Source organism: Pinus tabuliformis, chromosome 5_1, assembly GCF_031772625.1.
Source record: "Pinus tabuliformis cultivar Carrire ecotype Pingquan chromosome 5_1, CPIR1, whole genome shotgun sequence".
NCBI classification, from domain to species: Eukaryota; Viridiplantae; Streptophyta; class Pinopsida; order Pinales; family Pinaceae; genus Pinus; species Pinus tabuliformis.
Window position 1 is genome coordinate 562,925,704 of NC_142305.1, and position 26,034 is coordinate 562,951,737.

Genomic DNA, 26,034 nt, shown 5'->3' on the forward strand with positions numbered 1-26,034 from the left:
TATAATATTAGGCAAGGGACAACAGGTATGTGTGTGGTTCATTCAACGCTCTGTATATTTGTAAGCTTATATATAATTTTACAATGTGTAGTGAGTGACTACAATTGTTGTGTTTGACAAAGTAAAGTGGTGAAGATATCTTAGGCAATGTAGATGCAGTGCAGAGGATGGGTGAGTCATGTTCTTTTCCAACAACATAGTGTTATTATTATTCGTTTGTTTCACTTTTTCTCCTTCTAACATAATTCTTGAGTAATACTAAATTAGTGGTTTGACATTTACATCAAATGGTATGCTTAGATTTATATGCTTTGCATTTCCTATTATGAATAAATATTGGTTTTGAAATATGCTTACCATTACTAATTGTGTGTATTTTAAGCTTATTCAGCCCGCTTTATTCCTTTTAGCGGAGGAGAGCAACACATTGGTGGATAGGAGCAAGGGATATTTGCATCTTTTCTTTGTTCTTGTCTACATGTTTTGTTTTGTTGAGTTTGAGCATGGCCATGCTTTGTGTTGTAGTCGTTTTCCTTTGTTTGCATTTTTTTCCCTTGTTTTTTGTAGTTTGGTCTTGGTTTCATTTGTTGGGTATGTTGTACTTCTTCTCCTTTGTTTTGCTTTTTCTTTTCATGTATTTTGTAGCTATGTCTTGGTTTTGTTTCTTGGGTGTGGAAAAAGAAATGGAGGAAGCAAATAGAGAAAATGGAGGTTATTCTTCATAAATGAAGGTGAGTCAACATACCTATATGCAATGCACTTCACTTAAAATTATCTTTTGCTAATTTGTGGCTCCATTTATTTGCTATTCAATTTATTATATGTTTTATTTATGCTCTCATAATCAACTCGATTGATCTTCTTTATGTAGTGAACAAATACAATTGTACAATCTACAATGGTCAAGTGGTGATGATGCACTAGACATTCTATGAACGTGGCATAGAGGATGGGTGAGTCGTACTTTTCTCCTACAAACCACAATTGTCCTTGCATAAACTGAAATATTTGTTTCATCCATTTGTCATGGTTTTGAGGTAGTATGATCTTGTTAATGGGTATCTGATTCAACATTTTTCCCAAAACTTTGATAGGAAAGAAATGGAAAAGTTATATTGGAGTTCACATCTTCAGGGCTCATTGTTCATAATTGCTGTTGCTATAATATTAGCCCAGGGGAGGGCAGGTATGTGTGTGGTTAATTCATCTGTATGTATATTCGTTACTTGAGCAAAGAAATGGAAAAGTTATATTGGAGTTCACATCTTTAGGGCTTATTGTTCATGATTGCTGCTTCTATAATATTAGCCAAGGGAGGGCAGGTATGTGTGTGGTTAATTCATCGCTCTGTATATTTGTTACTTAAGCTCTCCTGGTTTATTTGTAAGCTTATATATAATATTACAATGTGCAGTGAGTGACTACAATTGTTGTGCTTGACAGAGTAAAGTGGAGAAGATAGGGCAAGTATGTGTGTTAATTCATCGCTCTGTATATTTGTTACTTAAGCTTTCTCGGTTTATTTGTAAGCTTATATATAATATTACAATGTGCAGTGAGTGACTACAATTGTTGTGTTTGACAGAGTAAAGTGGAGAAGATAGGGCAGGTGTGTGTTAATTCATCACTCTGTATATTTGTTACTTAAGCTTTCCCGGTTTATTTGTAAGCTTATATATAATATTACAATGTGTAGTGAGTGATTGCAATTGGTGTGTTTGACAGAGTAAAGTGGAGAAGATATCTTAGGCTTGCAGTGGAGAGGATGGGTGAGTCGCGTTCTTTTCCAACAAAATAGTTTTATTATTATTAGTTTGTTTGACTTTTTCTCCTTCTAACATAATTCTCGAGTAGTACTACTCAATTAGTGGTTTGACATTTACATCAAATGGTATGCTTAGATATATATGCTTAGCATTTCCTATTATGAATAAATATTGGTTTTGAAATATGCTTACCATTACTAATTGTGTGTATTTTAAGCTTATTCAACTCACTTTATTTCCTTTCAGCGGAGGAGAGCAATACATTGGTGGATAGGAGATGTGCAGAGGGGATGTTTGCAATCTTTTCTTTTTTCTTGTCTACATGTTTTGTTTTGCTTTTTTTTTTTTCCCTTGTTTTTTGTAGTTTGGTCTTGGTTTCATTTGTTGTGTATGTTGTACTTGTTTTCCTTTGTTTTGCTTTTTCTTTTCATGGTTTTTGTAGCTGTGTCTTGGTTTTGTTTCTTGGGTGTGGAAAGAGAAATGGAGGAAGCAAACCGAGAAAATGGAGGTTATTCTTCATAAATGAAGGTGAGTCAGCATACCTATATGCAATGCACTTCACTTAAAATTATCTTTTGCTAATTTGTGGTTTCATTTATTTGCTATTCAATTTATTATATGTTTTATATATGCTCTCATAATCAACTAGATTGATCTTCTTTATGTAGTGAACAAATACAATTGTACAGTCTACAATGGTTAAACGGTGATGATGCATTAGACATTCTACGAATGTGGCATAGAGGATGGTTGAGCGTGCTTTTCTCCTACAAAACACAATTTTTCCTTGCATACAGTGAAATTTTGTTTCATCTTTTTGTCATGGTTTCGAGGTAGTATGATCTTTTTCATGGGTATTAGATTCAAGAATTTTCCCACAACTTAAATAGGAAAGAAATGGAAAAGTTATATTGGAGTTCACATGTCTGGGGCTTATTGTTCATGATTGCCCTTGCTATAATATTAGCAAGGGAGGGCAGGTATGTGTGTGGTTAATTCATCTCTATATATATTCGTTACTTGAGCACAGAAATGGAAAAGTTATATTAGAGTTCACATCTTCAGGGCTTATTGTTCATGATCGCTGCTACTATAATATTAGCCAAGGGAGGGAAGGTATGTGTGTGGTTAATTCATCCCTTTGTATATTTGATACTTAAGCTCTCCTAGTTTATTTGTAAGATTATATATAATATTACAATGTGCAGTGAGTGACTACAATTGTTGTGTTTGACAGAGTAAAGTGGAGAAGATATTTTAGGCAATGTAGATGCAGAGCAGTGGATGGGTGAGTCATGTTATTTTCCAACAAAATAGTGTTATTATTATTCTCGAGTAGTACTAAACTAAATTAGTGGTTTGACATTTACATCAAATGGTATGCTTAGATTTATATGCTTTGCATTTCCTATTATGAATAAATATTGGTTTTGAAATATGCTTACCATTACTAATTGTGTGTATTTTAAGCTTATTCAGCCCGCTTTATTTCCTTTTAGCGGAGGAGAGCAACACATTGGTGGATAGGAGCAAGGGATATTTGCATCTTTTCTTTGTTCTTGTGTACATGTTTTGTTTTGTTGAGTTTGAGCATGGCCATGCTTTATGTTGTAGCCGTTTTCCTTTGTTTGCATTTTTTTCCCTTGTTTTTTGTAGTTTGGTCTTGGTTTCATTTGTTGGGTATGTTGTACTTCTTCTCCTTTGTTTTGCTTTTTCTTTTCATGTATTTTGTAGCTATGTCTTGGTTTTGTTTCTTGGGTGTGGAAAAAAAAATGGAGGAAGCAAATAGAGAAAATGGAGGTTATTCTTCATAAATGAAGGTGAGTCAACATACCTATATGCAATGCACTTCACTTAAAATTATTTTTTGCTAATTTGTGGCTCCATTTATTTTCTATTCAATTTATTATATGTTTTATTTATGCTCTCATAATCAACTCGATTGATCTTCTTTATGTAGTGAACAAATACAATTGTACAATCTAGAGTGGTCAAGTGGTGATGATGCACTAGACATTCTATGAACGTGTCATAGAGGATGGGTGAGTCGTACTTTTCTCCTACAAACCACAATTGTCCTTGCATAAACTAAAATATTTGTTTCATCCATTTGTCATGGTTTTGAGGTAGTATGATCTTGTTAATGGGTATCAGATCCAACATTTTTCCCAAAACTTTGATAGGAAAGAAATGGAAAAGTTATACTGGAGTTCACATCTTCAGGGCTCATTGTTCATGATTGCTGTTGCTATAATATTAGCCCAGGGGAGGGCAGGTATGTGTGTGGTTAATTCATCTGTATGTATATTCGTTACTTGAGCAAAGAAATGGAAAAGTTATATTGGAGTTCACATCTTTAGGGCTTATTGTTCATGATTGCTGCTGCTATAATATTAGCCAAGGGAGGGCAGGTATGTGTGTGGTGAATTCATCGCTTTGTATATTTGTTACTTAAGCTCTCCTGGTTTATTTGTAAGCTTATATATAATATTACAATGTGCAGTGAGTGACTACAATTGTTGTGTTTGACAGAGTAAAGTGGAGAAGATAGGGCAGGTATGTGTGTTAATTCATCGCTCTGTATATTTGTTACTTAAGCTTTCCCGGTTTATTTGTAAGCTTATATATAATATTACAATGTGCAGTGAGTGACTACAATTGTTGTGTTTGACAGAGTAAAGTGGAGAAGATAGGGCAGGTATGTGTGTTAATTCATCGCTCTGTATATTTGTTACTTAAGCTTTCCCGGTTTATTTGTAAGCTTATATATAATATTACAATGTGTAGTGAGTGATTGCAATTGGTGTGTTTGACAGAGTAAAGTGGAGAAGATATCTTAGGCTTGCAGTGGAGAGGATGGGTGAGTCGTTTTCTTTTCCAACAAAATAGTTTTATTATTATTAGTTTGTTTGACTTTTTCTCCTTCTAACATACTTCTCGAGTAGTACTATTCAATTAGTGGTTTCGCATTTACATCAAATTGTATGCTTAGATATATATGCTTAGCATTTCCTATTATGAATAAATATTGGTTTTGAAATATGCTTACCATTACTAATTGTGTGTATTTTAAGCTTATTCAACCCACTTTATTTCCTTTCAGCGGAGGAGAGCAATACATTGGTGGATAGGAGATGTGCCGAGGGGATGTTTGCAATCTTTTCTTTTTTCTTGTCTACATGTTTTGTTTTGTCGAGTTTGAACATGGCCATGCTTTGTGTTGTAGTCGTTTTCCTTTGTTTTGCTTTTTTTTTTTCCCTTGTTTTTTGTAGTTTGGTCTTGGTTTCATTTGTTGGGTATGTTGTACTTGTTTTCCTTTGTTTTGCTTTTTCTTTTCATGTTTTTTGTAGCTGTGTCTTGGTTTTGTTTCTTGGGTGTGGAAAGAGAAATGGAGGAAGCAAACCGAGAAAATGGAGGTTATTCTTCATAAATGAAGGTGAGTCAACATACCTATATGCAATGCACTTCACTTAAAATTATCTTTTGCTAATTTGTGGTTCCATTTATTTGCTATTCAATTTATTATATGTTTTATATATGCTCTCATAATCAACTAGATTGATCTTCTTTATGTAGTGAACAAATACGGATGGTTGAGCGTGCTTTTCTCCTACAAAACACAATTTTTCCTTGCATACAGTGAAATTTTGTTTCATCTTTTTGTCATGGTTTCGAGGAAGTATGATCTTTTTCGTGGGTATTAGATTCAAGAATTTTCCCAGAACTTAAATAGGAAAGAAATGGAAAAGTTATATTGGAGTTCACATCTCTGGGTCTTATTGTTCATGATTGCCCTTGCTATAATATTCGCAAGGGAGGGCAGGTATGTGTGTGGTTAATTCATCTCTATAGATATTCGTTACTTGAGCACAGAAATGGAAAAGTTATATTGGAGTTCACATTTTTAGGGCTTATTGTTCATGATCGTTGCTGCTATAATATTAGCCAAGGGATGGCAGGTATGTGTGTGGTTAATTCATCCCTCTATATATTTGATACTTAAGCTCTCCTAGTTTATTTGTAAGATTATATATAATATTACAATGTGCAGTGAGCGACTACAATTGTTGTGTTTGACAAAGTAAAGTGGAGAAGATATTTTAGGCAATGTAGATGTAGAGCAGAGGATGGGTGAGTCATGTTATTTTCCAACAAAATAGTGTTATTATTATTCTCGAGTAGTACTAAACTAAATTAGTGGTTTGACATTTACATCAAATGGTATGCTTAGATTTATATGCTTTGCATTTCCTATTATGAATAAATATTGGTTTTGAAATATGCTTACCATTACTAATTGTGTGTATTTTAAGCTTATTCAGCTCGCTTTATTTCCTTTGAGCAGAGGAGAGCAACACATTGGTGGATAGGAGATGTGCAGAGGGGATGTTGGCACTCTTTTCTTTGTTCTTGTGTACATGTTTTGTTTTGTTGAGTTTGAGCATGGCCATGCTTTGTGTTGTAGACGTTTTCCTTTGTTTGCATTTTTTTCCCTTGTTTTTTGTAGTTTGGTCTTGGTTTCATTTGTTGGGTATGTTGTACTTCTTCTCCTTTGTTTTGCTTTTTCTTTTCATGTATTTTGTAGCTATGTCTTGGTTTTGTTTCTTGGGTGTGGAAAAAGAAATGGAGGAAGCAAATAGAGAAAATGGAGGTTATTCGTCATAAATGAAGGTGAGTCAACATACGCATATGCAATGCACTTCACTTAAAATTATCTTTTGCTAATTTGTGGCTCCATTTATTTTCTATTCAATTTATTATATGTTTTATTTATGCTCTCATAATCAACTCGATTGATCTTCTTTATGTAGTGAACAAATACAGTTGTACAATCTACAATGGTAAAGTGGTGATGATGCACTAGACATTCTATGAACGTGGCATAGAGGATGGGTGAGTCGTACTTTTCTCCTACAAATCACAGTTGTCCTTGCATAAACTGAAATATTTGTTTCATCCATTTGTCATGGTTTTGAGGTAGTATGATCTTGTTAATGGGTATCAGATTCAACATTTTTCCCAAAACTTTGATAGGAAAGAAATGGAAAAGTTATATTGGAGTTCACATCTTCAGGGCTCATTGTTCATGATTGCTGTTGCTATAATATTAGCCCAGGGGAGGGCAGGTATGTGTGTGGTTAATTCATCTGTATGTATATTCGTTACTTGATCAAAGAAATGGAAAAGTTATATTGGAGTTCACATCTTTAGGGCTTATTGTTCATGATTGCTACTGCTATAATATTAGCCAAGGGAGGGCAGGTATGTGTGTGGTTAATTCATCGCTCTGTATATTTGTTACTTAAGCTCTCCTGGTTTATTTGTAAGCTTATATATAATATTACAATGTGCAGTGAGTGACTACAATTGTTGTGTTTGACAGAGTAAAGTGGAGAAGATAGGGCAGGTATGTGTGTTAATTCATCGCTCTGTACATTTTTTACTTAAGCTTTCCCGGTTTATTTGTAAGCTTATATATAACATTACAATGTGCAGTGAGTGACTACAATTGTTGTGTTTGACAGAGTAAAGTGGAGAAGATAGGGCAGGTATTTGTTACTTAAGCTTTCCCGGTTTATTTGTAAGCTTATATATATTACAATGTGTAGTGAGTGATTGCAATTGGTGTGTTTGACAGAGTAAAGTGGAGAAGATATCTTAGGCTTGCAGTGGAGTGGAGAAGATATCTTAGGCTTGCAGTGGAGAGGATGGGCAAGTCGTGTTCTTTTCCAACAAAATAGTTTTATTATTATTAGTTTGTTTGACTTTTTCTCCTTCTAACATAATTCTCGAGTAGTACTACTCAATTAGTGGTTTGACATTTACATCAAATGGTATGCTTAGATATATATGCTTAGCATTTCCTATTATGAATAAATATTGGTTTTGAAATATGCTTACCATTACTAATTGTGTGTATTTTAAGCTTATTCAACCCACTTCATTTCCTTTCAGCGGAGGAGAGCAACACATTGGTGGATAGGAGATGTGCAGAGGGGATGTTTGCAATCTTTTCTTTTTTCTTGTCTACATGTTTTGTTTTGTCGAGTTTGAGCATGGCCATGCTTTGTGTTGTAGTCGTTTTCCTTTTTTTTTCCCTTGTTTTTTGTAGTTTGGTCTTGGTTTCATTTGTTGGGTATATTGTACTTGTTTTCCTTTTTCTTTTCATGTTTTTTTGTAGCTGTGTCTTGGTTTTGTTTCTTGGGTGTGGAAAGAGAAATGGAGGAAGCAAACCGAGAGAATGGAGGTTATTCTTCATAAATGAAGGTGAGTCAACATACCTATATGCAATGCACTTCACTTAAAATTATCTTTTGCTAATCTGTGGTTCCATTTATTTGCTATTCAATTTATTATATGTTTTATATATGCTCTCATAATCAACTAGATTGATCTTCTTTATGTAGTGAACAAATACAATTGTACAGTCTACAATGGTTAAACGATGATGATGCATTAGACATTCTACGAATGTGGCATAGAGGATGGTTGAGCGTGCTTTTCTCCTACAAAACACAATTTTTCCTTGCATACAGTGAAATTTTGTTTCATCCTTTTGTCATGGTTTCGAGGTAGTATGATCTTTTTCATGGGTATTAGATTCAAGAATTTTCCCACAACTTAAATAGGAAAGAAATGGAAAAGTTATATTGGAGTTCACATCTCTGGGGCTTATTGTTTATGATTGCCCTTGCTATAATATTAGCAAGGGAGGGCAGGTATGTGTGTGGTTAATTCATCTCTATATATATTCGTTACTTGAGCACAGAAATGGAAAAGTTATATTGGAGTTCACATCTTCAGGGCTTATTGTTCATGATCGCTGCTGCTATAATATTAGCCAAGGGAGGGCAGGTATGTGTGTGGTTAATTCATCCCTCTGTATATTTGATACTTAAGCTCTCCTAGTTTATTTGTAAGATTATATATAATATTACAATGTGCAGTGAGTGACTACAATTGTTGTGTTTGACAGAGTAAAGTGGAGAAGATATTTTAGGCAATGTAGATGCAGAGCAGAGGATGGGTGCGTCATGTTATTTTCCAACAAAATAGTGTTATTATTATTCTCGAGTAGTACTAAACTAAATTAGTGGTTTGACATTTACATCAAATGGTATGTTTAGATTTATATGCTTTGCATTTCCTATTATGAATAAATATTGGTTGTAAATATGCTTACCATTACTAATTGTGTGTATTTTAAGCTTATTCAGCCCACTTTATTTCCTTTTAGCGGAGCAGAGCAACACATTGGTGGATAGGAGATGTGCAGAGGGGATGTTGGCACTCTTTTCTTTGTTCTTGTCTACATGTTTTATTTTGTTGAGTTTGAGCATGGCCATGCTTCGTGTTGTAGTCGTTTTCCTTTGTTTTGATTTTTTCCCTTGTTTTTTGTAGTTTGGTCTTGGTTTCATTTATTGGGTATGTTGTACTTGTTCTCCTTTGTTTTGCTTTTGTATGTTTCGTCTTGGTTTTGTTTCTTGGGTGTGGAAAAAGAAATGGAGGAAGCAAACAGAGAAAATGGAGGTTATTCTTCATAAATGAAGGCGAGCCAACATACCTATATGCAATGCACTTCACTTAAAATTATCTTTTGCTAATTTGTGGCTCCATTTATTTGCTATTCAATTTCTTATATGTTTTATCTATGCTCTCATAATCAACTAGATTGATCTTCTTTATGTAGTGAACAAATACAATAAAGTGGTGATGATGCACTAGACATTCTAAGAACGTGGCTGAAATATTTGTTTCATCCTTTTGTCATGGTTTCAAGGTAGTATGATCTTGTTCATGGGTATCGGATTCATGATTTTTCCCAAAACTTTGATAGGAAGGAAATGGAAAAGTTATATTGGAGTTCACATCTTCAGGGCTTATTGTTCATGATTGTTGTTGCTATAATATTAGCCCAAGGGAGGGCAGGTATGTGTGTGGTTAATTTATCTCTATGTATAGTCTTTACTTAAGCAAAGAAATTGAAAAGTTATATTGGAGTTCACATCTTAAGGGCTTATTGTTCATGTTTGCTGCTGCTATAATATTAGCCAAGGGAGGGCAGGTATGTGTATGGTTATTTCATCGCTCTATATATTTGTTACTTAAGCTCTCCTGGTTTATTTGTAAGCTTATATATAATATTACAATGTGCAGTGAGTGACTACAATTGTTGTGTTTGACAAAGTAAAGTGGAGAAGATATCTTAGGCAATGTAGATGCAGTGCAGTGAGCGACTACAATTGTTGTGTTTGACAAAGTAAAGTGGAGAAGATATCTTAGGTAATGTAGATGCAGTGCAGAGGATGGTTGATTCATGTTCTTTTCCAACAAAATAGTGTTATTATTATTCGTTTGTTTGACCTTTTCTCATTCTAACATAATTCTCGAGTAGTTCTACTCCATTAGTGGTTTGACATTTACATCAAATGGTATGCTTAGATTTATATGCTTTGCATTTCCTATTATGAATAAATTTTGGTTTTGAAATATGCTTACCATTTACTAATTGTGTGTATTTCAAGCTTATTCAGCCCGCTTTATTTCCTTTTAGCGGAGGAGAGAAACACACCGGTGGATAGGAGATGTGCAGAGGGGATGTTTGCAATATTTTCCTTGTTCTTTTCTACATGATTTATATGCTTTTCATTTCCTATTATGAATAAATTTTGGTTTTGAAATATGCTTACCATTTGCTAATTGTGTGTATTTTAAGCTTATTCAGCTTGCTTTATTTCCTTTTAGCGGAGGAGAGCAACACATTAGTGGATAGGAGATGTGCAGAGGGGATGTTTGCAATATTTTCTTTGTTCTTGTCTACATGTTTTGTTTTGTTGAGTTTGAGCATGGCCATGCTTTGTGTTGTAGTCGTTTTCCTTTGTTTTGCTTTTTTTTTTTCCCTTGTTTTTTGTAGTTTGGTCTTGGTTTCATTTGTTGGGTATGTTGTAGTTGTTCTCCTTTGATTTGTTTTTTCTTTTCATGTTTTTTGTAGCTATGTCTTGGTTTTGTTTCTTGGGTTTGGAAAAAGAAATGGAGAAAGCAAACAGAGAAAATGAAGGTTATTCTTCATCAATGAAGGTGAGTCAACATACTTATATGTAATGCATTTCACTTAAAATTATCTTTTGCTAATTTGTGGCTCCATTTATTTGCTATTCAATTTATTATATGTTTTATCTATGCTCTCATAATCAACTAGATTGATCTTCTTTATGTAGTGAACAAATACAATTGTACAGTCTACAATGGTCAAGTGGTGATGATGCACTAGACATTCTACGAATGTGGCATAGAGGATGGGTGAGCCGTACTTTTCTCCTACAAAACACAATTGTCCTTGCATACACTGAAATATTTGTTTCATCCTTTTGTCATGGTTTCGAGGTAGTATGATCTTGTTCATGGGTATCAGATTCAAGATTTTTCCCAGAACTTTGATAGGAAAGAAATGGAAAAGTTATATTGGAGTTCACATCTTCATGGCTTATTGTTCTTGATTGTTGGCTATAATATTAGCCCAAGGGAGGGCAGGTATGTGTGTGGTTAATTCATCTCTATGTATATTCGTTACTTAAGCAAAGAAATGGAAAAGTTATATTGGAGTTCACATCTTCAGGGCTTATTGTTCATGATTGTTGTTGCTATAATATTAGCCAAGGGAGGGCAGGTATGTGTGTGGTTAATTCATTGCTCTGTGTATTTGTTACTTAAGCTCTCCTGGTTTATTTGTAAGCTTATATATAATATTACAATGTGCAGTGAGTGACTACAATTGTTATGTTTGACAGGTTTATTTGTAAGCTTATATATAATATTACAATGTGCAGTGAGTGACTACAATTGTTATGTTTGACAGATTAAAGTGGAGAAGATATCTTAGGCAATGTAGATGCAGTGCAGAGGATGGGTGAGTCATGTTCTTTTCCAACAAAATAGTGTTATTATTATTTGTTTGTTTGACTTTTTCTCCTTCTAACATAATTCTCGAGTATTACTACTCAATTAGTGGTTTGACATTTACATCAAATGGTATGCTTAGATTTATACGCTTTCTTGCTCCACATCACATGCACACTTCGTCAAAACTTCCTTTAGAGAGGAGGATGGTAAGGTTAAGCAAGGAGAGGAGGATGGTAAGGTTGAGCAAGGAAGCATATTGACACTTAACCAATCAAGCATTGTGCTAATAGACAACACTGCCAACTTGTGGCCGCTAGGATTTTTGGTGTTCAATATGTTTACATATGCTTACATAATTCTTACAAAAATAATGATTTCTCTAATGATAACATTGATTGCATTATTCGTAGTAGAATTACATCTCGTTTAGAAAATTTATATGTTTTTAGATATAGCATGAAATCTAAGTCGAGTAGAATTAAGGTGGATGACAAATTCATGCCTTCAACTCAAGTTTAAATTTTGTTAGAATTTTAATATTTTATTGTGTATCTAATGCAGAACATTGATTCCAGTGAGCATAAATATGTGAAATTCAAAATGGATTATCCCCCCGTCATATAAAAAATGCCAAAGATAGGTATGTTTCATATTATGATTATTGTTGCGTTCATCTTTCTAGTTTAATTTATATAACAAATGCCAAAGATAGGTATGTTTCATATTATGATTATTGTTGTGTTCATCTTTCTAGTTTAATTTATATAACGATTCTAATATCTCATTATCTATCTACTATAGATGGCTTGTTCTCGTGAGCACGAGTAAGTGGAATACAAAATGGAGTGTCTATCATTATAAAACAAACTCTAGAGGAGGTATGTTTCCTATTATGAATAATTATGAGTTTTGAAATATGCTTACCATTACTATCTATTTTTGTATTTTAACCTAATGCACCCCGCCTTATCTATTTCTGTATTTTAACCTAATGCACCCTACCTTTTTTACTTAATGCACCCCACCTTTTTTACTTTCAGCGGAGGAGAGGACACTCCAATAGAGATAATGCACAAAGGGGGAGTTTGCAATATTTTATTGTTGTTGTTTACATGTTTTGTTTTTGTTGAGTTTGAACGTGGCCATGCTTTTTTTCTAATTTTTTGTAGTTTGGTCTTCGTTTTGTTTGTTGGGTGTGTGAAAGGAAAGGAAGGCGGTAGGGAGAGAAAATGAAAGGAATGAGACGGAGGTTATCATTCGTAAATGAAGGTGAATCACCTTAACTATATGCATTGCACCTCAATCATAATTATTGCTAATTTGTGACTTCATTTGCTTGCTATTCAATTTATTAAATGTTTTATATGTCGTCTCATACTCAACTATATTGATTTGCTCTGTGTACTAAGTGACTACAGTTGTATAGTCAATGAAGGTCAAGTGGTGAAGATACTTGAGAGATTCTACGAACCCAATGCAAATCATTGGTGAGGAATACCTTTTTCCTACATATAATATTGTGTTTTAATCCATTGAAATATTTGTTGTTTGCACAACAATTTATCCTTTTGTCATAACTTCAAGGTAGTATGATCATGAAGGTCAAGTAGCGAAGATACTTGAGAGATTCTACGAACCCAATGCAAATCATCGGCGAGAATACATTTTTCCTACATATTAATATTGTGTTTTAATCCATTGAAATATTTGTTGTTTGCACAACAATTTATCCTTTTGTCATAACTTCAAGGTAGTATGATCTGGTTAATGGGTAAGGGCAAGTAGGTATGTGTACAACTAATTTATTACTCTGTATATTTGTTATTCAAATAATTCTCTCGTGGTTTATTAGTGATCTCATATATAATATTACTTTTTGTAGTGAGAGACTACAATTATAGTGTTTGGGATGGTTGATTGGAGAAGATACCTTAAGCAATGCAGATGCAACACAGATGATGGGTGAGTCATGTGGTTTTACAACAAAATAGTATTATTATTATTTGTTTGCAAGACTATTTCTTCTTCTATCATGGTTCTGGGGTAATGCTACTCAATTATTTGTTTGACATATATATCAAATGGTATCTTTAAATTTGTATGTTTTCTTGCTCCACATCATATAGACACTCCCACACAGTTCCCTAGCTTTAAATTTGTATGTTTTCTTGCTCCACATCATATAGACACTCCCACACAGTTCCCTATAGAGGACGTGGGTAAGGTTGAGCAAGCAAGCATACTAACCCTCTAATCAATCGACCATCGTGCTAACATACAACGCTCCCGCCTTGTGGACCCTAGGATTTTGGGTGTTCAATATGTTCAGATATGCTTAGATTCAATTTTCGAAAAAAGTACCTCTTATGAAAACAATGTTTTAATTATTTCGAGTAGAAGTATATTTAGTTTATAAAATTTATATTTTTTTGACATATAGCATGGAATATAAATAGACTCGAATAACTTTGTTCAGGCCTTCAAACTCTCCAATTTAACTTTGATTAGAAATCTAATATTTTATTATGTATCTATGGCAAATGGCTTGTTCTAGAGAGCTTGAATATGTGAAATACAAAATGGACTCTCCCCTTTTATATAACAATCTCAAAGAAAGGTGTGTTTCTTATTATGATTGATTATTGCATTTAACTCTCTAGTTTAGTTTATATAATGATTCTAATATGTTATGTTGTATATGTCGTAGGTAGCTTGTTTAGGTAGTTTGTTTGGATGAGCAGAAGCAAGTGGAATACAAAAGAGAATGTCCACCATTATAAACCAAACTCTAGCGAGGTGCGTTTCATGTTATAAATTATTATTGGTTTTGAAATATGCTTATCATTACTAACTATGTCCGTATTTTAACCTTATTCAGCCCGCTTTTATGTTGTATATGTTGTAGGTAGCTTGTTTGGATGAGCAGAAGCAATTGGAATATTTAAAAGAGAATACCCACCGTTATAAAACAAACTCTAGCGAGGTGCATTTCATGTTATAAATTATTATTGGTTTTGAAATATGCTTATCATTACTAACTATGTGTGTATTTTAACCTTATTTAGCCTGCTTTTTTCATTTCAGTGGAGGACAACACATTGCAAGAGATATGATGTGCAGAGAGGATATTTGGAATTTTTTCTTTGTTCTTTGTATTCCACTTGAGAAGCAAGTGGAATACAAAAGAGAATGTCCATAGTTATAAAACAAACTCTAGCGAGGTGCGTTTCATCATTCATATTATAAATTATTATTGGTTTTGAAATATGCTTATCATTACTAACTATGTGTGTATTTTAACCTTATTCAGCCCTTTTTTTCCTTTCAGTGGAGGACAACACATTGCAAGAGATATGATGTACAAAGAGGATATTTGGAATTTTTTCTTTGTTCTTGTCTGCATGTTTTGTTTTGTTGAGTTCAAGCATGGCCATGCTTTTTGTTGTACTCATTTTCCTTCGCTTTGTTTTGTATTTCCCCCCACCTTTTGTAGTTTGGTCTTGGTTTTGCTTACTGGATTTGTTCTACTCGTTCTCCTTTGTTTTTGTTTTTCTTTTCATGTTTTCTGGATTTGTTCTACTCGTTCTCCTTTTTTTTTGTTTTTCTTTTCATGGTTTTTATAATTTGGCCTTGGTTTCCTTTTTTGGGTGTGGAAAAGGAAATGAAGGAAACAAGCAGAGAAAATTAAGGTTATTACCTATTAATGAAGGTGAGTCAATATGCCTATATGTAACACACTTCACTTAAAAGTATCTTTTACTAATTTGTAGCTCCATTTGTTTGCTCTCATAATCAACTATATTGATCTTCTTTACGTAGTGAACAACTATGATTGTGCAACCAACAAAGTTCAAGTGGTGAAGATGCACTAGACATACTATGAATGTGGGACAAAGGATTTTACGTAGTGAACAACTATAATTGTACAACCAACAAAGTTCAAGTGGTGAAGATGCACTAGACATACTATGAATGTGGGACAAAGGATTGGCGAGCCATACTTTTCTCCTACAAAATACAATTGTTCTTTGATGCATTAGATATACTATGAATGTGGGACAGAGGATGGGTGAGCCATACTTTTCTCCTATGAATACAAGTATTCTTTAATACACTAAAATATTTTGTTTACACACTTATTTATCATTTTGTCATGGTTTTATGGTAGTATGATGTTTTTCAGATTCAAGTTTTTTCCTCTGATATGAAAGAAATGGAAAAGCTATATTGGGGTTCACATCACGAGGGATTATCGTTTGAAATATTTTGTTTACACACTTATTTATCATTTTGTCATGGTTTTGTGGTAATATGATGTTTTTCATGGGTGTGAGATTCAAGTTTTTCCCTCTGATATGAAAGAAATGGAAAAGTTATATTCGGGTTCACATAATGAGGGCTTATCATATTAGCTAAGGGAGGGCAGGTTTGTGTATGGTTAGTTCATCGTTTTGTATATTTGTTATTTAAGCTCTCGTGGTTTATTCGTGATCTCATATATAATATTACTTTATGTAGCGAGTGACTACAATTGTTTTTTTCTAGCAAAATAGTGTTACTATTATTTGTTTGCTCGATGTTCTTTTTCCTTCTAGCATCGTTCTTGGGTAGTACCACTCAATTAGTGGTTTGTTATATACATCTAGATTTATATAATTTCTTGCTCCACATCACACACACCCTCACACATGTTAATTTTTCATCAGTTTGTTCTATGTTGTAGCTATCACTTCAACAATATCCAATAGCATCCATTTTAACATTTCACTTCCACTTCTTCAAATGAGAGTAGAGCACTTCTTCAAATGAGAGTAGAGCAATAGTATATAATAGTAGATAGAACAATTAAACAAATGCACAATGAAAGACAACCAAGATACAAGAGACCCTTGCAAATCTTCTTCTTATTAGATTGTCTTCAAATGTTCAGCAGTGAGAGTACATCATCCAAGATCAATTTCAATATCCAATATCCAATGAGCTATCCAAATCAGAGACAAAGTCAACAAGAGTCAACTCGAGTGAAAATTTGTCTAGTCACCAACAATATGTGCCCTAACCAGTCAACTTTCCATGGTCAAAACAACTTTTCAGCTGTTCGATCAAAGGCCATCAAATGCGGTCTTGAATGAGGGTCAACTCTTCAGCAGTTCGATCAAAGGCAGTCAAATGCGGTCTTGAATGAGCGTCAAAGTCAACCCAAAACAGTTACTAAATCAATGGTCAAACTCAGTCAAATTCTGCACTTGAAGGCTGTGGTCAACCTCGGTTAGTGTGCCTAGAATTCCTCGGCTCCTGTGCCAATCAATGCGGCCTTCCTAAACCAAAATTTGTACCCAAAAATCATAGTCAAATTGTTGGTCAAAGACTTGAAGGCTGTGGTCAACCTCGGTTAGTGTGCCTAGAATTCCTCGGCTCCTGTGCCAATCAATGCGGCCTTCCTAAACCAAAATTTGTACCCAAAAATCATAGTCAAATTGTTGGTCAAAGTGCTAGGTCAACACTGGTCAACCCTGCAACAAAAGTCTGAAATTTTCGACCCTCTAATGTGTCTGGAAATTCGTTCTTCTTTCCCCACGTGTGAGTGAAATGATATGCCCAGTAAGCTGTACAAACCAATCAAAGGAGAGAGAAGATTGTGCATGTTGAGATTATGCCAAATGAGGATGAAGGTCTCTTGTATTTATATGAATCGATGAGGGTGAATAGACATGTAGTTTGGGCTTCATGACCCAACATGATGTTGAAGTCGACCTTGACGATTTGGAAATTTATCCTTCTTGCCCCACGTGTGAGAGAAATGATATGCCCAATACGCTGTACGAATCAATTAGAGAAGGAGAGAGAAGATTGTGCATGTTGAGATTATGCCAAATGAGGATGAAGGTCCCTTGTATTTATATAATCAATGAAGGAGAGAGAAGATTGTGCATGTTGAGATTATGCCAAATGAGGATGAAGGTCCCTTGTATTTATATGAATCAATGAAGGTGAATAGACATGTCGTTTGGGCTTAATGACCCTACATGATGTTGAAGTCGACCTTGACAATTTGCACATGTGTGGGATTTAATTCAAAAATGCACTTGACAATTTGCACGTGTGGGATTTAATTCAAAAACATCCTTGTCTGATTTGAGTGATCTTTAGGTCGATTTTGATCCTCTTGAAAAGAGGAATTTAATGCAATAATTATTTCCATCAAATGAGTTGTCCAAAGTAGAATTTTACCCTAGTTGCATAATATAACACTACCTCTCAACTAGGCAAAATTCCCTTTGTTATGTGTGCTTTTCTCTTCCACCCGATGCTAAGTCTGCTTTTGCAACTTGTAACAAAACCCTTTGCGTCCAAATAGGAATCTTCTCAACGAAACTCTGAGCTGTAGCTGCTCCCTTTGACTGTTGGAATCACTCTCCTGGGCAAATCGAATTTTCTGCACTCCTGAAAATCGAACCTTTGCCCAACAATTCGGCCGGCTTGTCTGAGCACTACACTGCCTCAAGAATTTCAGCCTTTTGCTCCCCCTGAAATTCTCTTTTTTCACTTCTGAGCTCTCGACTGATCACTCACGCTTTGATACCATGTGAAAATTCCTACAACTGGAATCCTATTGCAACAAGTGGTATTATTTCTTCTAACTGATAAATTAATTATTCAGTGTATTGCTACGACAACATTGAATTAAATATATTACAACCTTCACAAATAAAACTGTGGAAAATAATAGTGCTGGAAACTGAGAAAATACTAGCGCACAATAAAAATGACACTGTTATTTTTGGACAATTGTCCCCGGTAAAACCCAACTTGGGAAAGCCAGTGCAACAGTCGGTTTTATTATTATTATTATGCAACAGTGAAATCTGAGTACAATCTATGGATGCCCAACTGGCGGTAGGTGGGGCTACCTATGGTATCCTAGATTAGGCGTTGTTTCCAATACTTTTATCCTACAAAATACTGTTGTCCTCTAATACACTGAAATATTTGCTTTTTTCCTACAAAATACTGTTGTCCTTTAGTACACTGGAATATTTTGCCCAACTGGCAGTACAATCTATGGATGTCCAACTGGCGGTAGGTGGGCTACCTCCAGTATCAAAATACTGTTGTCCTTTAATACACTGAAATATTTGCTTTTTTCCTACAAAATACTATTGTCTTTTAATACACTGAAATATTTTGCCCAACTGGCAGTACAATCTATGGAAGCCCAACTGGCGGTAGGTGTGGCTACCTCCGGTATCCTAGATTATAGGCATAGGCGTTGTTTCCAATACTTTTATCCTAAAAAACACTGTTGTCCTTTAATACACTGAAATATTTGCTTTTTTCCTACAAAACACTGTTGTCCTTTAATACACTACACTGGAATATTTGCTTTTTGCACGATGATTTCTCCTGTTGCAATGGTTTCTCCTTTTGCAATGGTTTCAGGGTAGTATGATCTTACTCAAGTGTGTTTCCTAAAACTGTGATATGTAATAGAAAAGTTATACTTAGGTTCACATCTTTAGTGCTTATTTTTCATGATTGTTGCTTTTATAATATTAGGCAATGGAGGGCAGGTTTGCGTGTGCTTAATTCAAGCGTAAGCTTGTTGATTTTTCCACGGACACTCAAGAATCTGGTTTGATTTTTCCACTCTTGTAGCTTGCATGGCCAACCTGTACATTCTTGTAGGTCTGTAAAATTAAGTTTGTATTGAAAGTATATTTATTAACATTGATATAATTTAAACACATGGTGGTGTGAATGATATTGCTTGTTCACACCCTACCTACCAGCTCTTCATAATTAGATGAGGGGATGATAAAACCATCAAGGTGATAAGACCATCAAGGTAATACGCTTTATCATATGTGTACTCATCATAAGAACTTGCTGAGAAGTATGAGATTAGGTGTAGGTAAGGCCTGTTATGTTATCTTAATTGTTTGAAATTCCAATCTTTACCCACAAGATGTGACACTTCATTTATGGGCTTGCCTCTCAATGTAACAGAGCTCTGGATTCGAAAAGTGTATTTGCAGGAGGAGGCTGAAAATCAGGGATTGTGTTTGTTAGGATGTGAGTGGAGTGAGAAATGGAGGCTGAACTTCTTTAAGTCACATTCACCGCAAGAACTTTTTGAGCGTGGCAGAAAAGATTTAGGTAAGGCCTATTATATTATCTTAATTGTTGGAATGTTTACACACAAGATGTGTGGATGCATTTATGGGCTTGCATCTAATCATAATAGACCTGTGGTAACCAGAACTGTATTTGCAGGAAGAAGAGGCCGAGTGAAAGTCAGGGATCATATTTGTTTGATGGATGACAGACATTTCATGCTCAAGTTGTAGCGACTATATGATTGAGATTGTTTTCTCAAGTTGTAGCAATTTATAAGATTGAGATAACTAAGAGTCACAACATCATGGATGACCAATTTTGTTGGCAATCGATTTGAATGGCATTTGATTTAACAGTCTCCTTGATGGCGAAGGGGGCATTTTAGAAAGGTTTAACTTCATGATGACGATGTTATACTTCTTTACATGCCATTTGAAAAATATTGCAGTGCTTTTAAAATGTATGTGTATTTTCTTGTCGAGTTCTGTTATTGGGTTCAGAAGAGATGACTCTGGCTGTGCCACTTCTCATTGTGTTGAAGTTGTCCTGCACTCTCTAGGAACTATATTAGTAACTTTGTTAGTAAGATTCACTCATCTTTTAGCATAAGGGTCAGATACCAGTCAAAGATGAGATAGGTTAAAGTGCACTTTCAAAAGAGCGTTATTATGGCAGAATCGGATAGGTTTGCAATAGGTCCGAGTGGGGAGGGTTTGTTTGGAGCATTATTGAAATTGGTATAAAGTGCCTTGGAGATGCCGTGTCTAATCATGAGATTTTTCAGTTTGTTTTTCATGCACACTGCCCAATTATGCATAAAGTTGTACATTCTAATTTTAGGGAGGAGAAGGTATCACACGATACCCCACGATCCAGGTTTGGTAATTAAGACTGAAGAATTGTATCCTTGCAGTTTTATTAAATTTTTGAATGGTGAATGGTGTATTATTTGATGATGCTTACTGCTTCCTTTCTGAGGAAGGTTGTATCCCCTGGAATCCTCGATAGCAGGTGCCGCAATTAGTGATTAATTTTTATTCTCCTGCCTATTTTCATGTTATACAGATTTATGGTAGTTTTCAAACTCTGCGCAATGCGTTTCTCCCTCTTCGATTATAGGCATAGGCGTTGTTTCCATATATCTTACTTCATCAGTGTTGCCTGAATTCTTGATTGTTTGCGAGGGCAAGACTTGCAATATATGCATTTTTCCTCGGACAAATATGAATGGTAATTTTGATTTGTTGTATCCTGCTTCTATGATGGGGTTGCTGCAAATGTTTGTGTTTGTCAGATGAAAAGTAGTTGTGGCATCTATGGGTCCGCAGTGTTTTCTTCTACTTTCTCTTCATTAAACTCACTGCATTGCAAAAGAAAATTCTACTTCGATTACCTTGATAATTTTCTTTGAATATTATTAATGCCAAGCGTCTGGATAGTTTCTTTAATTAGTTAAATAGCTGTTTAGAATACGGTGCCCTCTCTCACATTCCGGCTGGCACACTGCTATTTTTAACTTTTTTGGTGTATTTTAAACGTTTTACTTTGACTTTTTGCAGGTACATTTTTCCAACTACTTTTGCCGAAAATTTGTTCAGATCACCAGAATTGTAGGCTTTATTCATTGGGATTGAATAAAGTTTTTTAAGATGTTAAATTAATTTATGCGAAATACAAAACAATGTAAAATTGCATTTCAAAAATACTAAACAATGTAAAATTGCAATTTTACCAACAATTGCGTAGAAGATTTCCAGTGATGCTTACCCCAAAAAAAATAAAAGACTAAAAATACTTAAACATGTGAGGAATATAACCATAAGAAATCAAGAAAAATACTGTCTAATTTTGCTTGTTGGGATATCAGTAACTGTAAGGATGAATTGCCTCTGCTTAAATTATTAAGAATGTCCACCGGTTTGGATGGATGAGAGTTGAAGGCAATTTCATTGTGGAATTCCAGAATCTTAATCACTGATCTCAACTTTCTTTCGAATAAGAAATGGCACGACGTCTTTTCATTCCTCTACTGGTAACTCTCACTACTCATTTTTTGTGCATATATTCTATTTGACCTACCCTAGGCGTTTCTAGTACAGGAGTTAAGAGATGCTCTCCACCGGAAGCAGAGCTAAATGTGAGTTGCAAGGTACCATAGCACCAAGAAGTGATTGATAAAACTTGTTCAGCTGTATTACTTCAAGTCCAACATTGAATAGATTGCTGGAATCAACGGTTAAATGAGCTCTTGATAGTACCCCCAAGTTTTCTTCATGCTCTGGCTCTCAGTGATGAAATCAACAGTGGCTGATGGTTTATGTTATAGAAAATTTATTTTTATGTGATAGAAGAGCTTAAATTTGGGAGTGCATGCGTTGTATATCATATGGCGCATGAAATGCAGTTTCAGCACATAGAAATTCAAGTAAAATTTGGATGTATGCTTTCACCTGCATCCTATTTTCCAGTAAACTTTGTATAGATTTCCGGATTCATTGATATAGGTGGATATTATTATGTAACTGTACATTCTAATTACATTAAAGGCTGACATTACAATTTTATGTGCTACAAATCATGTCGATATTGATCCAAACAAGTAATGTGCAATGTGCTATTTCTTGCAGGTGGTAAAACTGATATATATTATACACCAATTCCGGTGTTGAGATTACATTAAAGGCTGACATTACAATTTTATGTGCTACAAATCATGTCGATATTGATCCAAACAATTAATGTGCAATGTGCTATTTCTTGCAGGTGGTAAAACTGATATATATTATACACCAATTCCGGTGTTGTTGTTTTAACACTGACATCCAATGCTCTCCATAAGCTATGGAAATGGCCGCGGAGTGACGAGAATCCATCCGGAAAGGTGGGGTTCTTTAGTAGTTGTTGTTTGTTTCTTTTTATTTTAGCATGTTTTATTTATTTGTTTGTTATAATTTTGGATATATAATTTGCAGCTGTATTTAGTAACTAAGAGTTAATATTTTGTTCCACGGTCTACAGCGAGTATTCCACCACAGGCAGCCAGCTAGTGGGATTGTTATGAATAGTGACTTGGGGATACAAATCCAGAAGAAGTTGTTGCTTGTATAGCTTACTAACTAAGAGTTAATATTTTGTTCCACGGTCTACAGCGAGTATTCCACCACAGGCAGCCAGCTAATGGGATTGTTATGAATAGTGACTTGGGGATACAAATCCAGAAGAAGTTGTTGCTTGTATAGCTTACTGAGAATGATTCCTATGTGATGTCTACTTCCGGTGGCAAGGTCTCCTTATTCAATATGATGACATTTAAGGTAAGAGAGACTTTTACCTAAAGAGCAGTTTTATTTTAACATGTTTTATTTATTTATTTGTTTGTTATAATTTTGGATATATAATTTGCAGCTGTATTTAGTAACTAAGGGTTAATATTTTGTTCCACGGTCTACAGCGAGTATTCCACCACAGGCAGCCAGCTAATGGGATTGTTATGAATAATGACTTGGGGATACAAATCCAGAAGAAGTTGTTGCTTGTATGGCTTACTGAGAATGATTCCTATGTGATGTCTACTTCCGGTGGCAAGTATTCCACCACAGGCACCAGCTAGTGGGCTTGTTATGAATAATGACTTGGGGATACAAATCCAGAAGTTGTTGCTTATATAGCTTACTGAGAATGATTCCTATGTGATGTCTACTTCCGGTGGCAAGGTCTCCTTATTCAATATGATGACATTTAAGGTAAGAGAGCCTTTTACCTAAAGAGCAGTTTCATTTCAATGTTTCCGATGATATATATAATTTCAGTTTTGATACATTGGTCTGCTTAGGGTTTATTATCTAATGTCTCACCTTTAATTTTCAAATTATGAACGTAACGGGGTTCAATGTTTCCGATGATATATATAATTTCAGTTTTGATACATTGGTCTGCTTAGGGTTTATTATCTAATGTCTCACCTTTAACTTTCAAATTATGAACGTAACGGGGTTCACTTCAGCATCACTCTAGGTTCTTGTGTAATGTTCCTCGTTATAGACTATGAATTCAAAGGCTCTCAATTTATCTAAATCACTGGTTTCATGGGATACCATGACCAACTTAGCCACATTTCTGGCTGTCCACCCTCAGCACAATAACATCATTCCAATTGGCATGGAGGATTCATCAATTCAAATATACAATGTTCGAGTTGATGAGGTGCTGCCTGTGAATATATCTTTGAATTTAAAATTCTTATCTTTTTTCTTCATTGTGCCGTTTTATCAAAAATGACCTAAGTGGCATGCTCTGAACTTGTTGCCATTTTTATAGCTTAAAACAAAGCTCAAAGTCCACCAAAAGAAAATCGCAGGCCTGACTTTTTCACATGTTTTGAATGTGTTGGTATCTTTTGGAGCTAATGCTCAGGTATACGGTTTCTTTTATTATTATATGTAGTCTGTCTCCATGATGTTCACTTTAAAGTTTACATAAATTTACCGACTAGAAATGTTCATGTTCTCACAACCACTTTTTTTTTGGCAGTTATGTCTCTGGGGCATACATGGTGGGACAAGCGTAAACCAGTACAGCCAGGAAGATCATCACCACCAGTGGGGAGTGGGGATACAAGAGTACAGTTTCATAAAATCAAATTCATTTGTTGGTTGTGCATGAGAGACAGCTTGCTATATATGATGCTTCTAAGTTAGAGCGCTTGCGCTATGTAATTACTTGTAAGCGGTGTTGAATTAAAAAATAAACAGCTATATAATGTCACTTACCTTCTGTATCTAATTGGATGACCTTGTTACATGGTTGCATTGCAGTGGACTCCTCATGATTCCCTATCTGTTCCTATTTCAAAGTGCTATATACTCATGTGACAACGGCCTAGTTTATGTGAGCTTCTGTGATGGTGCAGTTGGAGTATTTGATTATGAAAACTTGAGGCTCAGTTGGAGTATTTGATTATGAAAACTTGAGGCTCCACTGTTGCATTGCACCCTCTGCATATTATTCATTTACCATCGGGAATGAACAGGTAAATGAGCTCCTTCATTTTGTCATGGTTGATACATCTATTTTTCAGATTTGCCTTTTGACAAGGCATATTATGATTTAATTTATTGTTTGGTTATTTATGCAGTAGTAATGCCTATACTCTAGTCGTTGCGTCATTGCATCACATCCATCCGAACCGATTCAATTTTCTCTTAGAAAAGAGATGGAGGAGTTCATGTTATTGAGCCTTCATAGTAAGAAGGGAAGTAAGATGGGAAATGGGGTGTTGGACCACCCCATATGTTGGAATTGTCGATCAAATCCAACATGAAGTAGTAACCAAGGTTCGGAGCCACCCTAAAGGTAGTTCAATGGAAACATAAGAACAATTTGCATTACACTGTACTACTTTGTGTCTGCCGACTCGTTATTTACAAGAATACCGTGAATAATGGTAGCGTCCTGTCAGTGAAATGCCTCACTTATGTTCCAGTTGTTGAGGCATTCTATCAAGATTGTAATTTTCATCAGATATTGTTCAGCACACATCTCGCTTGTGTTTCATTTGTTGAGGCATTCTATCAAGGTTGTAATTTTCATCAGATATTGTTCATACTAAATGAGTATCTAGGTGCAGTATATTCTTTCTAGGTCGTTTAAAAATTTAAAGTCTGGCATTGAAGCATAATTCATGAATGTTCTTTCCGAGGGTTTCTCAGTGTCTATTTTGAAAAAAGTCAATAGGTTGGTCAGCTATAGGTTTTCATGATCCTACAACTACTAGGCTTATAGCGATACATTTTCATCACCTATGCAACCCTGATACGAGGTTTCATTTTGCTGAACAATCAGACCAGCTGTATGGCTGCTGGTGGTTCTCGATCGGTTCTCGATCTCCAAGTGTAGGTGATGCGCTGCCTGCGGGAATATTATATTTATTAACCAAATCAGCATTTTAGCATTTTGGGTTGAATGCCCACTTTGATTGAAGTAATGCAATTGACTCAACGAACCTTTTCCTTGTATGGTGACTATTGTTTAAACATGTTGCTTTTGAAATTGACTCAACGAACTCTCTTGTTTGATGACTATTGTTTTAATCATATTGTTTGATGACTCTATTGTTTTAATCATATTGTTTGATGACTATTGTTTTAATCATATTGACACATTGTTTGATGACTCGATTGTTTTAATCAAATTGTTTGATGAATATTGTTTTAATCATATTGACACATATCTACGGAAAGCAAGAATTTGT

The 26,034-nt window shown here is 34.9% G+C and overlaps 1 protein-coding gene across 23 annotated transcripts; it reads left to right on the forward strand.

Moving 5' to 3' along the window:
- Positions 1–2,107: 2,107 nt before the first annotated feature.
- LOC149166068 (protein TOPLESS-RELATED PROTEIN 2-like) lies at positions 2,108–25,469 on the forward strand. Of its 23 annotated transcripts, XR_016260821.1 has the most exons (35): positions 2,109–2,294; positions 2,435–2,882; positions 3,004–3,054; positions 3,237–3,586; positions 3,727–3,808; positions 3,921–4,322; positions 4,441–4,464; positions 4,583–4,626; positions 4,870–6,437; positions 6,578–6,659; positions 6,772–6,892; positions 7,121–7,173; positions 7,292–7,315; positions 7,405–7,478; positions 7,722–8,033; positions 8,174–8,621; positions 8,743–10,844; positions 11,006–11,673; positions 12,228–12,306; positions 12,468–12,544; positions 12,707–12,935; positions 13,085–13,628; positions 14,374–14,462; positions 14,572–14,649; positions 14,751–14,887; positions 14,995–15,375; positions 15,486–15,735; positions 19,674–19,823; positions 19,927–22,665; positions 22,803–23,098; positions 23,236–23,527; positions 24,102–24,197; positions 24,315–24,505; positions 24,599–24,813; positions 24,919–25,469. XR_016260821.1 is itself a non-coding variant. In XM_089432457.1 (20 exons), the coding sequence occupies exons 15-19, from the start codon at positions 23,477–23,479 to the stop codon at positions 24,738–24,740; spliced, it is 447 nt and encodes a 148-aa protein (XP_089288583.1). In that variant the 5' UTR covers positions 9,756–10,844; positions 11,006–11,673; positions 12,228–12,306; positions 12,468–12,544; positions 12,707–12,935; positions 13,085–13,628; positions 14,374–14,462; positions 14,572–14,649; positions 14,751–14,887; positions 14,995–15,375; positions 15,486–15,735; positions 19,674–19,823; positions 19,927–22,665; positions 22,803–23,099; positions 23,458–23,476; the 3' UTR covers positions 24,741–24,813; positions 24,919–25,469. The 23 variants fall into 23 exon arrangements, 4 of the variants coding, with proteins under 4 accessions (XP_089288583.1, XP_089288585.1, XP_089288581.1 ...); XR_016260829.1 differs by having other exon boundaries at positions 2,108–2,294; positions 2,435–3,586; positions 13,085–13,153; positions 13,549–13,628; positions 14,378–14,462; XR_016260824.1 differs by having other exon boundaries at positions 2,435–3,586; positions 13,076–13,153; positions 13,549–13,628.
- Positions 25,470–26,034: the final 565 nt, after the last annotated feature.

What these genes read in the sequence shown, in the direction of transcription:
- LOC149166068 (XM_089432457.1), top strand. Translation starts at nt 23,477, where the DNA reads ATGTCTACTTCCGGTGGCAAGGTCTCCTTATTCAATATGATGACATTT. An exon ending in ACAATGTTCGAGTTGATGAG is followed by an intron (nt 23,988 to 24,101) that starts GTGCTGCCTGTG and finishes CCATTTTTATAG; the next exon opens with CTTAAAACAAAGCTCAAAGT. An exon ending in TGGGGAGTGGGGATACAAGA is followed by an intron (nt 24,404 to 24,598) that starts GTACAGTTTCAT and finishes GTTGCATTGCAG; the next exon opens with TGGACTCCTCATGATTCCCT.